General features: G+C 38.9%; 2 protein-coding genes across 2 annotated transcripts in view; one reads left to right on the top strand and one right to left on the bottom strand.

The window, feature by feature from the left end:
• Positions 1-13637, bottom strand: part of LOC119421774 (inactive rhomboid protein 1) — a 952927-nt gene that overhangs the window by 629953 nt on the left and 309337 nt on the right. The window lies entirely within an intron of this gene.
• Positions 1-13637, top strand: part of baiap3 (BAI1 associated protein 3) — a 57642-nt gene that overhangs the window by 2599 nt on the left and 41406 nt on the right. The window contains exon 2 of the mRNA XM_037689127.1: positions 7001-7143. Coding sequence (XP_037545055.1) covers positions 7010-7143 — 134 coding nt within the window. The 5' untranslated portion in view covers positions 7001-7009. The remainder of the gene's footprint in view (positions 1-7000; positions 7144-13637) is intronic.

Genomic DNA, 13637 nt, shown 5'->3' with positions numbered 1-13637 from the left:
GCGCCCGTTAGCTGTCACAGTCCGTGCTCACCAGTCTGCACGCATGTTGGTGGCAATGATAGAACCCCTGAGCAGGTATTACCCGACCCGAGACGCCTTTTGTTTGAAGTTGGGAGGGAAAAAGACGAGCGAACGTGCTTTGGGTTTTCCAGACGCATGGCCTTTAAGGATGTCAAGAACAGAGCGGTAAATAGGAGTCGCTCGATGGAACATGAAACATTGACTAGTTGTTCACCTGCAGTGATAAAAAAAATCCTCACAAACAGAGCTGCAACACAACTCGATGGTGCTCACCCCTGGGGGCAGTTTAATGCCCACTCGCTCTGATTTTGAACCATAATTGCTGACGACTATGTGGGAATTTGTGTGCGAATGCCCTTTAATATTACAATCTCAAGTGGGACTTTCTAATTAGGTTAGCTGATCTGCTAATAAGTTGGTTTACCAGAACGCACAGCCCTTAGGACTGGACACACTCTTGTTTTATTGTTATTTGAAAACCACATTTAATTAAACAAAATGCTCATAATGGTTATTTGTGCACATCTTAGGCTGTTTAGTTTATACATTTTACTTCACTTGTGTAAATAAAAAAGAGTAATTATGAAGTCATCACAACAGCGGCTTTCATTTTGACTCACTATGCGCACTCAAGGATGTTTGTCATCGTTTTAAATAACTCAATTTTTATTGAAAACATTTTTTTTTTTTTGAAGCGCTCCTTAATTTTAAAAGCTTTCTGTTCTGCCTTTTCACCATTTTTTTAATAGATGATGTGTAAAATGAAGTCAGGTAAATAGCTTTCTCTCTCCCAGCCAGTTTCACAATACTTCTGTTACTAACACAGTATTCTACTACAGTGACTTGAATATGACATTGGAATTACAAGAACGGCTCTAAATTGGTTTAAATCATATTTATCTGATAGATTCCAATTTGTAAATATTGAATATTCATCATACACTAAAGTTAGTCATGGAGTTCCTCAGGGTTCAATGCTTGGACCAATACTCTTTACCTTGTATATGCTTCCATTATGTAAAGTTATTAAACAGCATGGGATACATTTTCATTGTTATGTTGATGATACACAGTTATGTTTGTCCATGAAACCCAATGAATCCAATCAGCTACTTAGACTACAAGCATGTCTTAAAGACATAAAAATCTGGATGACACAAAATTTTCTGCATTTGAACACAGACAAGAAGACTGAGGTTTTAGTTTTTGGGCTTGAGCATCTTAGGAATTAATTTTTCAGTCTTTCTCCCTCCTTAGACGGCATTAATCTGGACTCCAGCTCTAATGTTAAAAATCTTGGTGTTATTTTTGATCAGGACATGTCTTTTATCCCCCACATTAAAAACGTTACTAGAACCGCCTTCTTCCACCTGCGTAATATCACTAAAATTAGAAACACCTAAAAATTATGCAGAAAAACTGGTTCATGCATTTGTCACGTCTAGACTGGACTATTGCAATGGTTTATTATCTGGGTGCCCAAATAGTTCTTTAAAAAGTCTTCAGTTGATCCAAAATGCTGCTGCCAGAGTCTTAACTGGAGTTACTGGGAGAGAACATATCTCTTCAGTTTTAGTTTCTCTCCATTGGCTCCCTGTCAAATCCAGAATTAAATTCAAAATCTTACTTCTAATCTACAAAGCTCTCAACAACCTAGCTCCGTCTTATATTAAAGATCTTATTGTTCCATATTTTCCTAACAGAGCACTTCACTATCAGACTGCAGGCTTACTTGCAGTTCCTAGAGTTTTCAAAAGTGGAATGGGATGAAGATATTTCAGTTATCAGGCTCCCCTCTTGTGGAACCAACTTCCAGTTTCTGTCCGTGAGGCTGACACATTGTCCAGTTTTAAGACGGGGCTCAAAATTTTCCTTTTTGATAAATCCTATAGTTAGGGTTGACTTGTTATGCTGTCTTAAGCTTAGATTACTGGAGGACAAATTGACCTCATTTCATCAAATTAATAGTTAAAATTGAATAGTTTTTATTTGATATTATTTCTATCTTAACATGTGATTCTTGACCTGCCATTGTGTATCTGTTCCTCTCAAACCCAGCTGGTCGAAGCAGATGACCTGGTTCTTTTAAAGGTTTCTTCCTCATGAGGGAGTTTTTCCTTTCCACTGTCGCCTTCATGTTTGCTCAAGATGAGAGTTCTGTGATGGAGTTAAACTCAAAGCAGTCTGCTCCTCAGATAAATTGTGTTAACTTACCTTTTTTATACATGAATGTTTCTGTTCAGTGCCCTGGGATGACTTCTGTCGTGACTTGGCGCTTTATAAATAAACTGAACTGAATATATGTTTGCCAAGCGGTTTCAGTGCTGCTTGCTTAAAACTATTGTACCGTAAATGTTTTAACGAATTAAAGAATCCATGAACAAATTAGTCTGTAGTGACAGTTTAGTTTTGTTCAGTCTTAAAATAGCCCAAATATTTTTGCTGTGAATTATGACATGCAGTAAACCTCCCTGATCCATAAAACACATAGTGCAGCAAAGTACAGCTAACTGTTCACACTCCAAAAATAAAACATGTTTTCAGGCTGTTTTTTAATCTTGAGGCCAGCATCTTCAGAGTTTGTGTCTTATAATGAGGAGCCAACCCTCCTAAAGACTGTTCTGCTGCACTGACTCTATATTTACTCTTATTTTCTTATGAACAACGCTAATGAGTGAATGAACAACTTCTGTACAATTCAAACAACAGCAATGGAAGAATTGTATCTTATGCATTTAATAAAGAAAAATGGCCTCAAATTATTTATTAAACTCAATTCAATTTGTTTACATATAGCGCCAAATCAAATGCCAAGTTGTCTTAGGGCAATGTACAAAAAACATTCACATACAAAAAAAAGCCATTCAGTAAAAATTAAATATCTAAGGAAGCCATCAGATTGCGTTGACGCTTCACTTCGTCTTAGTCTCCCATCCTGAGCAAGCACAATGGCAACAGTGGAAAGGAAAATCTCCCTTTTAACAGGATGAAACCTCCAGCAGAACCAGGCTCAGGAACAGTGGCCATCCGCTTCGGCTGGCTGGGGTAAATTAGCGTTATCTTGGGTTTACTAAAATAATATAATAAAATCATGGATATGCAGATGCAAAAAGGTGTAATCTTTTCTTAGAAAAATTATATTTAAAACCTTGATAAAGTCTAGCATTTGTTTAAAGAATATATATTACCTTCTGCTTTTCTAGCCCGAGTTTTAAACTAAAGCCCTATTCACACGGGATTAGTTTTACCTAGGGACCACATGTAAATTACTCCCCAACGTCTGTGTTTTATGTGGTGCATTCGCACATTATAACCAAAGCCTGAGATTTAGCTGGAATGTACGGACATCTTCTAGATATGGTGTAAACACGCTGCGTTGTCACGACCGGGCCGATCCATATAATGTGCTTAATGTGCGGGCCGGGTTGGTCTCGGGCTTTGATGCGGTTTTATAAATCATACAGCGCAAATAAACCTAAATAAGAATGCACAATATAAATTTGTGTTAATGAATTGTTGAGGAGGAGACAGGTCTGACTGGCCGGTTTAAAGAGGTAAAAAAGTCGCTTTAAGCTCAGATGGACAACCTGTCACCGGCCGCGCGCGTCCGCTGATCCACCAGTTGAAATGGACTTGTGACCTGTCCAGGGTGTCCCCCACCTCTTACACAGAGATGGCTGGACATGGGCACCAGCGACCCCTGCTACCCAAAAAGGAAGAAGTGGGTAAATATAATGGATGGATGGATGGGTGGGTCAGCTGATCACCGGCTGTGCGCGTCTCCGCACCTGCTGTCATCTGCAGTGAAGGAAGTAGCAGCATCTACAAAAGCCGAAGCGAGCAGCGCATTCTTTTAAAATATCCTTGTTCTATATTTTTCCAAATGGTTTTGCGTAAACAAAAACAAAAAACGCCTAATTACGTATCAGATCCTGCCCATTTCTATTCAAATCACAGAGACACCTATTCACATTGGATTAGTATTATCACTACCTCTCAGAGTTCAGCAACATATAGTAGGTCATTCACGGGGGAATTTTTTCTTTACAAATTACTGACATGGCCGATTTTCACGGGATTAACAACACAGACAATCTCCGTAATAATTACAAATTGAATGTGGGCCCTAGGTAAAACTAATCCCGTGCGAACAGGGCTTTAGATTAGTTGATCTTGAAAAATGATGCAGTTGTGGCTGCTTTGGTCAAACTTTCAAAATAACATTATGTGCAATCTCATGCAATATTTTCCTTGAACTCCCTTAATTCGTTTGTGCCTAATGTATGCATTGTGAACACCTGTCAGCTAGTAACACACCAAATGTTAGCTCAATGACTGTAAAATTCAGTGCAATAATTAGCAGCCTGTTTGAGTATCTGATGCACTGATGATATTGGTCAGACGGGAAGCTCTGATGGACAGTGAATGCTCCAAGTGGATTGCTGAACGGATGTCAGGCTGTTGGATCAACAACAAGCTGTTCTTTGGCTCAGGCAAAGATGCAACTTGTACCATGAATTTCTGCTTTATTCCAACTTGGACAGCTGAGTGCATTCTGCTCTCTTTGGCTTGGAGAGCCAAATGATTACGCTCAAACATGTTTCATTTGCTGCATCCATTTGGTCTAAGCACTATAATTTTAAACAGGCAACCTTGCCATCCAGAAAACAAGTGCAAAAAATCATCACGGCCTGTAATATAGGCCAAATCAACACTTGCTCTCTTCCTACAAGAAAGCTAATTGTTCTTACTCACACTTGGTTAATGACAGAGACAACTGTGTCTTCTGCTGGATGAAAAAACAAGTCGACGGTCTGATCTCTTTCTCACAGATGTGCAGACATTGACTGTCATCTGCTGAAAAGACGATCTCAGTGTCTCTGTGTCTGGCTGACTGCCTCCTGAAACAACCTCTCCATCAATCAATCCCTGTTTCTGTTGCGTCTCATTTTTTTTTTTTATCATGCAGCCTCTTTTTTAATGCTACTCACAGCTTGCATTTCAGCAAAAAACACACAGAAAGGAGGCTTTTAATACTAACTTCTCATTGCAGTTAGAAAGGAGTAAAATGGACGGACAGAGATGGAGATGCTGTTAATGAGCTTCCCCCTCCTCATCATTTTCCTGGCAGATGTGCGAACCTGTTTTAAGTGTTTCGCTGCGCAAGTGATTGACATTTATGTGATTAAAGACCGGCAATCAGATCACCGTGGATCTGTAAATGCAAAATGAAATGTGAGCTCACTGTAAATAGTTTTGACTCTGCAGTGCTTGTTGTTTGGCTGGCTTTATGATTAAATTGCTGGTATTTGTAAGTGCCCAACACTCTGTTGTGAATAAAAGGATTAACTCTTAATAAAAGGTGGATACTGCTCTCGCTTAATAAAAGTCTTTGTCTTAAATCTAACTGAAAAGGTCACGATGCAGCACTGACGTTAATAACTAGAGAGTTCCTGGAGAAACTTTGAAGAGGATTGCCAAGTGGCGGCCATTTTAAAGTTTTGATTTAACAGTGTTTTGTGTTGGGGTTCGCTCTCAGCTACCATCGTGCCAAATTTCAGCTCAAAACGACAAAAAAAAATCAACGAGTTAGTCGTTTTTTTAAGCTATGGTGTAGGGGTGTAAATCACCAGCTTTACCACAATACAATATTATATTGATTTGTTTGTATGACGATACAATTTTTCTCGATATCACAAAGTCTGTCACGATACGATTTCCATTCTATTCGATTCACAAGTCTGCGATCGATATATTGCGATATCAAATGCCCATCTCATTTACATATAAATAAATTTACAAAAACAATTCAAATATGATTTAACCATTTTATTACTTTTATTACAAGAACCTAGCATTAAAAAAAAACAAACACATTTTTTCTTCATTAATGAAAAAATAAAATAAATGATCTGTTCAGTATCGTCTCACATTTCTCATGTTTAAGTGCATTTTTTAAACCAGTTAACTTAAAAGTGCCCTGATTACCTTTCAGTTATAAAGAAACAAAAACAGATATTGAGCTTACATAACATGGCTATCAATGCCGTGTTTCTTCTTCAGGTGAACGGCAATTTGTTGTGTCTCCCGAGTATTTGAACTCACACTGGCACCTGTTGCATACGACATGAGTTTTGCCTGTTGAGCCGTCCTTCTGTTGGAATCCAAAATATTTCCACAGTGTTGATTTAAATCCAGAAGGAGAGTAAATTTTATTATCTGTGTTTTCTGAGACGGTCACAGAGCGAAGCCGCTCACGGAATGGTGACGCAGACGTGCCTTGGGAATTTCAAAATAAAAGTGTATTTTAAAGATGACGATATGAACCGATGTTTTAGTTTTGCCACGATATAACTGAATCATTAATCATTTAATCAATATATCAATTTAAATCGATGTATTGTTACATCCCTACTATCTTGGAATTTTTATTTGAATTCAGTATGTCATGGGGAATGTTCTCAACTATAACCACAACGATTTTCAGCTTAATATCTCTAAAAATGGCTGACTTACAGTATTTTTCCTTTTTAGTTCAGATGACCATCTCACATGTTTGATTTTCAACCATTCTATGAAAAACGACTAATAAAAATGGCGACTTTGTTTGCAAATTACGTCACCATGATAAATTGAAACACCAATAAATGTAATTGCACACATCATGGTGCTGAGCCGGCCGTTTTGATATAACACTTGTGGGGGTGCACGTTGTGGTTCGGACTGCATTAAAGTTGACGGTAGAGTAAGATATAAAGTTAAGAAACCCTTGTCAGGTGGATAATAATAGTTGGCTACCTTTCTAGGCAGTCCCCAATTAAAAAGTATATCACCCATTCTGGTCAAAACTTAAAAATAACTAAGGACAATGTCATGCAGTACTGTGAAATGTCATGCATGACTCTCAGTTACTACCACAGTGGTAGGGTTGTATCAATGAATGAACATTTGACAATGATATCTGCTTTTTTTGTGCCAGTGAGACACCATGACGACGCTACTGGACTTAAAGAGTAGTGTGCTGAGGCAGGTTCAGAGGAGCCAGTCCCTGAGAAGCCGAAGGGAGCCCCCTCCCAGTGCCAGCAGCCCCCTCACACACTGTCCTGAGCCATTACCTCGCAGGTGAGTCACCGGTGTGCACCCATACACACTTACACATAACTTCACATCCTCAGGAATGGCTACGATCGCGATGTTTTTTAACTGGTCAGTTAGATATGAAGCTCATTTTATGGAACATTCCATAAATTATTTAAAGTGCGGTCCGTTTTCTGTAATTATCCTGATGTTTATTCTTTCCCTGAACAAAAGTCATAAAATATTCTGTTCAAAAATGGTAAAACAAACCTTGTGTGTGCCAAAAAATAGCAAAGATTAATCAACTGGCCTTTACCAAGCCGTAATATTTGTCACTTTACTGAATAAATACTTATATAACAAAAACTCTGATGATTTTCAGAAACATCATGTAGACAAAAATGGTCCTTAAAAACGTAAATACAAAATTAGAAAAAAATATTTTAAAATATCAACACATAACTTATTAGCCAGTGTCATTACTTACAGTCGCAATACATAATACAACTAGTGTGTACCTTGTGCATACCTACCCAGTATGTACTTTGTAAGTAAAGGGTAACAAGTCACTTCATACTACAAACCAGTCCTTGTACGTACCAGGTATGTAGCTGGTAAGTATCCGGTAAGCATTAAGTACATACCAGTCAATTATGCACTCAGTTTTTAACTCACTTCATAGCAGAATGTATAATGCTTTACTATAATTGTACTTGATTTAAAAAAATAATCTAAATCAGTGTGAAAACCCCTGATTGTAAAATTGTTGATGCTCCTTCAGTACCATTTTAGTCACTCTCTTGTAGATTTGCTTCACTGTTTGTGATCTATGCCTTGTTGTACTTTAGCTGTTGAAAAGTTTGCTTCCTATTTGACTCTTGCGTATTTAGTGTAAAAATAAATTCATGGTCAAATCAGTGACTGTTCTGATCTTGTGGCAGCTAAATGTGACCACATCATCAGCCCTATGCTGCCACGTTTGGCAGTAAGGTGTTTGTGCTGGTATGATTTTACCAAATTATCACTGTGCGTTCTGATCAAACACCTTCAACAGAGCTCCAAGTCTTGGTACCATGTTTATATTGTCAGGACGGAGGCGTTCTCCTTGCAACATCTCAAAATAGGTCATATTTGCTGAGGTGTCTTTTAGCGGACTTTAACATTAAACCCGTGACTGAGGATTCTAAATCGCCTCGTGAGCGAGTGTTTGCATGCATGGTTGTGTGTCTGTGTTGGACAGAGCTGGTGACATGTCCAGCTTCTACCTGGTACAGTACTTCTGGTATTGTCAGAATGGAAACATTACGCAACCCCATTTCCACAACCTTGAACGAGACAAAATACGGGCAGAAAATAACTGGATCAATGTTGAATGGGGGCGGCACGGTGGGTCAGTTGGTAGAGCTGTTGCCTTTCAGCGAGGAGGTCGCCAGCTGGAACCTTTCTGGGTGGAGTTTGCGTGTTCTCTCCGTGCATGCATGGGTTTTCTCCAGGTAATCCAGTTTCCTCCCACAGACCAAAAACATACATGTTAGGCTGATTGGTGACTCTAAATTGTCCCTAGGTGTGAGTGTTGTCTCTTTGTCTCTATGTGTCCCTGTGATGGACTGGAGACCTGTCCTGGATGTCCCCCGCCTCTCACACAGTGACTATGAGCACCAGCGACCCCCCGTGACCTGAAAAGTAAGAAGCAGGTGAACATAAAGATCTGTAAAGTCGGTGATTCGGCTCCGGATATTTTTTTATTTTTATTTTCATTTAATTTACTTTTTGTTTTTGCCATTTTTTAAAACTTGAAACTAGGGCTGGACGATATGTCCAAAATTTTTATCACAATATATTTCTTAATTTTGGTCGATAACGATATAATTCCGATATTGATATAAACAATATAAAAGCCTCAGAAAAACTGTACAAACTGTACAATTAAATTAATGTTCACCCTTTATTTGTATTTAGACTTCAAAGAAATTAGAAATCACTGTCAAATAAACATAAAACTCTCAACGTTGTCAGTATTAATAGTTTGAACTGTAAACAACAACAACAACATAACCTAGCCCATGCAGCAAACATCTGCGTTCTCCGCTTCAACCCAAACAGAAAAAGAAATGCGTCAGTGAAACGCTGTAATCATATCGAAATATTGAAAACGTGCTTTAAACTTAGGTCTGTCACGATAGCAAATTTTGCTGGGCGATTAATTGTCTCGGAAATTATTGCAATAAACAATAATATTGTTTGAAATTTAACAATAATTGTAACATTTTAGAAGAAAGGTTGATTTGTTTGGAGTGTAGTACCTTTTTTGACCACCTGATGGTAGTATAAGACGGTTTGAACCAAAGGATGGATAGATGAGCAGCGTGTCTCTCTAAGAAAAATGGGAGGGAGGGCCCTTGACGTGACATGGCCTGACATGGTGACATGGTAGCCGCTTGGTGATTTGAGCTCTTAGCATAGCATTTTTCACACAATGTTTTTAATAAACAAAAAAATAAGTTTAAACAACTTTTTATACAAAGACATGGGTTTCAACTGGTTTTCAACTTGAGCATGGACTTTCTTGTTTCAACTGTGAATTTTGGAGCTCGACTAGACGGAGGTTTATTCCCAAGGTCGGCCTGTTAGCTTAGCTCGTAGCTTAGCTTCTCAGCTTAGCTGCTTTTAACAATAAAAAAACACCATTTTGGACGATTAAACAGATTTTAATGAAAAAAGAGAAAGGAGTCAGTGAAAAGCACCGGAGTTGAGCCATGTCTTCAATAGAAAGAGAGCGACAGAAGAAACGGTAAAGCCGGTAAATGAAAACGAGGTCGATAATTTTCATTCATCATGCGATTGATTGATTAATTGATTAATTGTTTATCGCGATAGGCCTATTAAAATCATATCACCGTTATTGAATAAAAGTATATCATGATATATATCGATATCAAATTATTGTCCAGCCCTACTTGAAACTAAACTTCTAAGAAAACCCCATTTTGTAATTAGTTTCTAACTGTAAAATGGTGAACTGTTTTTTTTTTTTTTCTAAAGCTGAACCCAAACAATATGCTTTTAGAATTATTGATGATGTCGTATCTCTTTGGCATTGAGTCAACACACACAATCCTCACAGTACTTACTTTTTTTACTTTTCTTCATATGCTGTTTTCACTTATCTCTATAGATTTGTAGATAAATTAATGTAAAACAACAAATGCCTGGGATTAAAGCTTAAAGGGAGCAGGCTTAATATGTGCTTGATTGTAGCCATTTCTGATAATAGATTTGCTTATGAGAGTAATTTCTTTTAGGAAATTAAAGTGCATTTAAGGTGGCTCAAAAGATAATGACATCTCTTTGAAAACAGCAACACAAGCGCTGAAGCAATGATTTCTTGTTTGCTATTAATTTGTTTGCCACTAAATGTCCTGCTGAAGCTGCAGGTCATAATTTCTTGTCAACATGAGGTGATAAATGTGTTGCATTTAAACCTGAGCTGTGGTTCACTCTGAGAAGACCGTTCAGTATAGCAACTGTTTCCCCAATGACATGTAAACCACATCGTTACACGCACAGGCAGACCCCTCGGAGATCACAAATGCTGTTTCCTTGTAGATGGGTTCAGACGACCAGATGCTTGCTGTTTTTGTTTGAGTGATAAAGTTGTCATGAAGAAGGCGGCCCAACAACCCAGGTATATTTGCTGCCTCTGTTTTTCTTCGTCAATGGAAATGTACACACATTTACACGATGTTATGTATGTAGGATCATTTGTATGTGTAGATGGTTAGTATTTTTGTGGCTCACATCGAGATTAAAGGCTTAAATCCTCAAACCCAGTCATTGTTCACCATCATCATGTGCTTGAACATTTCTTTCTTGATTGAAGTGTTTTCTTCTGGGATTCTGCTGCCTATATATGCAATATTTAAGAGATCTCTATATGATCTGATGTATGTAAAAATAACTCCCCTCACTTTCAGTAAACGTTATATTCTGCACTTCGATTTAACTGATAGGCAGCACTTTTTACCTCTGTGGTCAAAGAAGAAAATTTATATTTTTCTCTTTGAATAATCGTCTTCTGTTTTCCCAGAGGTTTTGTGGACTGAGAAGTTCAGACTGAGATTCACTGATTTTAGTCTGACAAACTTTACGATAGCTTTTCCTGTGATCTGTCTGTCACTATCTGCACCGCTCTGTTTCTCTTCTCATCGTGCTCCTGTGCACACCTGTCCCCAATCCTAATCACTGCAGGTGTTTCTCACTCGTCTCATTAGTGTCAGTATTTATTCTATGTGTTTTCAAACGCTCACTCCTCCTTCCATGCTTCCATGGTGTCCACGGTCTGGTCTTCTCCTTTTTGTCCTACGTAAGTTTTGCTACCCTGTCAGCACGTTTGTTTTTCTTTAATAAATCATTACGTTTTTCTCCTGTCCTCAGTCTGTTGGAGTCAGCCTCCCCACCATCACAGACATCTACACCTCTAGATGCAGGAAGAGGGCCACCTGCATCATGAAGGACCTCACTCACCCAGCACACACACTTTTTGTCCCGCTCCCCTCAGAAAGGAGGTTGAGGAGCATTAAGTGTAGAACCACTAGACTGAGGAACAGCTTCTACCCTGAGGCTGTTAGACTCATGAAAATTTAACCAGGATAATCACTGTGAAGATAAATCACATCATGAAGCTGATTTATTTTGTGCTGCTGTTTTTGTTTTGTACTATTAGTGCTTAGTGCATTTTTAGTTAACATTTTTCTTAGTTCATATCTTATATCTTAATACTGTTTTTCTTTTACATTTTAAACTTTTGTTGGATGTAACTGGGACCCTGTGTACACAGTTTCGTTCCACCACATGTACCACATGTGGTGCGAATGACAACTAAAAAAACTCTGACTCTGATGCCTCTGCCTGCACTTGGGTTCGGCATTAAACGCCAGATCGTATCACCTGTAACCTTTGCTAAAGGTCAATACGGTGCTAATTTTGTATGTAAATAGCCACCAACCTGTGCACTCCACTGATGATGTCTAGCATCATGACATGTTGAGCACTGAGCACCATGCGAGAAGTATTGATTATTTAATCGGCGCTATCTGAACGATTAATCATGTTGTAGCTTCTTTGTCAAATTCCGCCTTGTAACTGGTTGCTCCTGGACAATATCCGACTCATTCCATCCAGACTGAAGATTATTTCATTAAAACAGTAAAATATATACACATTCTGAAACATAGACTAGTTGTAGCCAAGCTCATAAAAGGTTATGTCAGTGCCTTAGCCAATCACAGCGCAGACTCAAAGCACATGACCAGACCGGACTCTGAAATGCTGAGACACAGTAACAAGAGAAGTGTAGTGATCAGGTCTAGTCATATAGCACATTTAGTCTTGAATATTTCTAGCTAGTGTTTTGCCCGAACTGTATATTTACTAGAAATATGCTAAAATAGCATGAGCAGAATTGTTCCGACTATTAAAAATCCTGTTAAGTTATGTATAAAGGCTCCAGTATAATGGCGCGTACGTCTGTTCACGCGTACGTACGCGTGTACGGTCGCAGAGGGTTCAGTCATTAAACTCCAGCGTACACCCCGAGCAGCTGCAGAGCAGCTTCACAGACAAGGGGCGTTTACCTTCGGGACAAATTGAGGTCGCCGATTGGTCATTTGCTGACACGCCTACTGGATTGATTGACAGGTCGGAAAAAAACGAAAAAAAAGTGAGCGCTGGCAGCCTCCGCCGCAGCGGTGTTCATATATTGTTAATAAAATGTTCTAAAAAATAAAAAAAAAAACAGAGAGCGCTGGCTCTACAGCCCACACATCAGACCAGCCCACCAGGAAATCTCCAGACCCTCCCACAGCCATGCTGGACCTTTAATTCGCTCGTGACAAATTCCTCCATTTCTCACCATTTCAGTCATGGCATCAACGAAGGAGGAAGAGATCACTGCCTCTTGGCAAAAAAACAAAAGAAAAGGCCAGATCAGGGATGAAGAAGGGGAATTTAATACAGTGGTGTCGCATACAAAACAGTCCGTCGCTTGGCAGTTTATTGTGCGACACCGCGTACATGTATGCGGTCGTAAAAATGTGAGCTTTTCACGCAGGGCAGGCTGGGGGGTACGCACGTACCTCTGCGTACGTACGTGCATACCTCTGCGTATGGATGTACGCGGCAGTATACTGGGGGCTTTATAGTCCGTCTTCAAGCTATTTGACCTTAGTACATGTGCCTTCGAGCTTGTCATCAATCATTCAAGTTGTTTAAATGGAATAAATGTGTCACTGTTTGATAACATCATGTACACCACGAAGAACATGGAGCAGTGAAATCAAACACGAGCTGTCTGAAGCGATCAGAAAGAATATTATATATCTCTATGTTAAAGGAAAAGGCTACCATCTTCAAGTTATGTTCTGAGCACAACTACCAATTTTATTAAAAGTACAAGGTTCAAAGTAGCCAATCTCTTAGGATTTAGGCGCAAGAGGAAATGCGACCCCAGGTTGATCACACAGATATAGTGGATGGATAAA

This window comes from Nematolebias whitei, chromosome 15, assembly GCF_014905685.2.
Source record: "Nematolebias whitei isolate Nwh7 chromosome 15, NemWhi1, whole genome shotgun sequence".
NCBI classification, from domain to species: Eukaryota; Metazoa; Chordata; class Actinopteri; order Cyprinodontiformes; family Rivulidae; genus Nematolebias; species Nematolebias whitei.
This window is presented reverse-complemented; position numbering and strand designations above follow the sequence as displayed.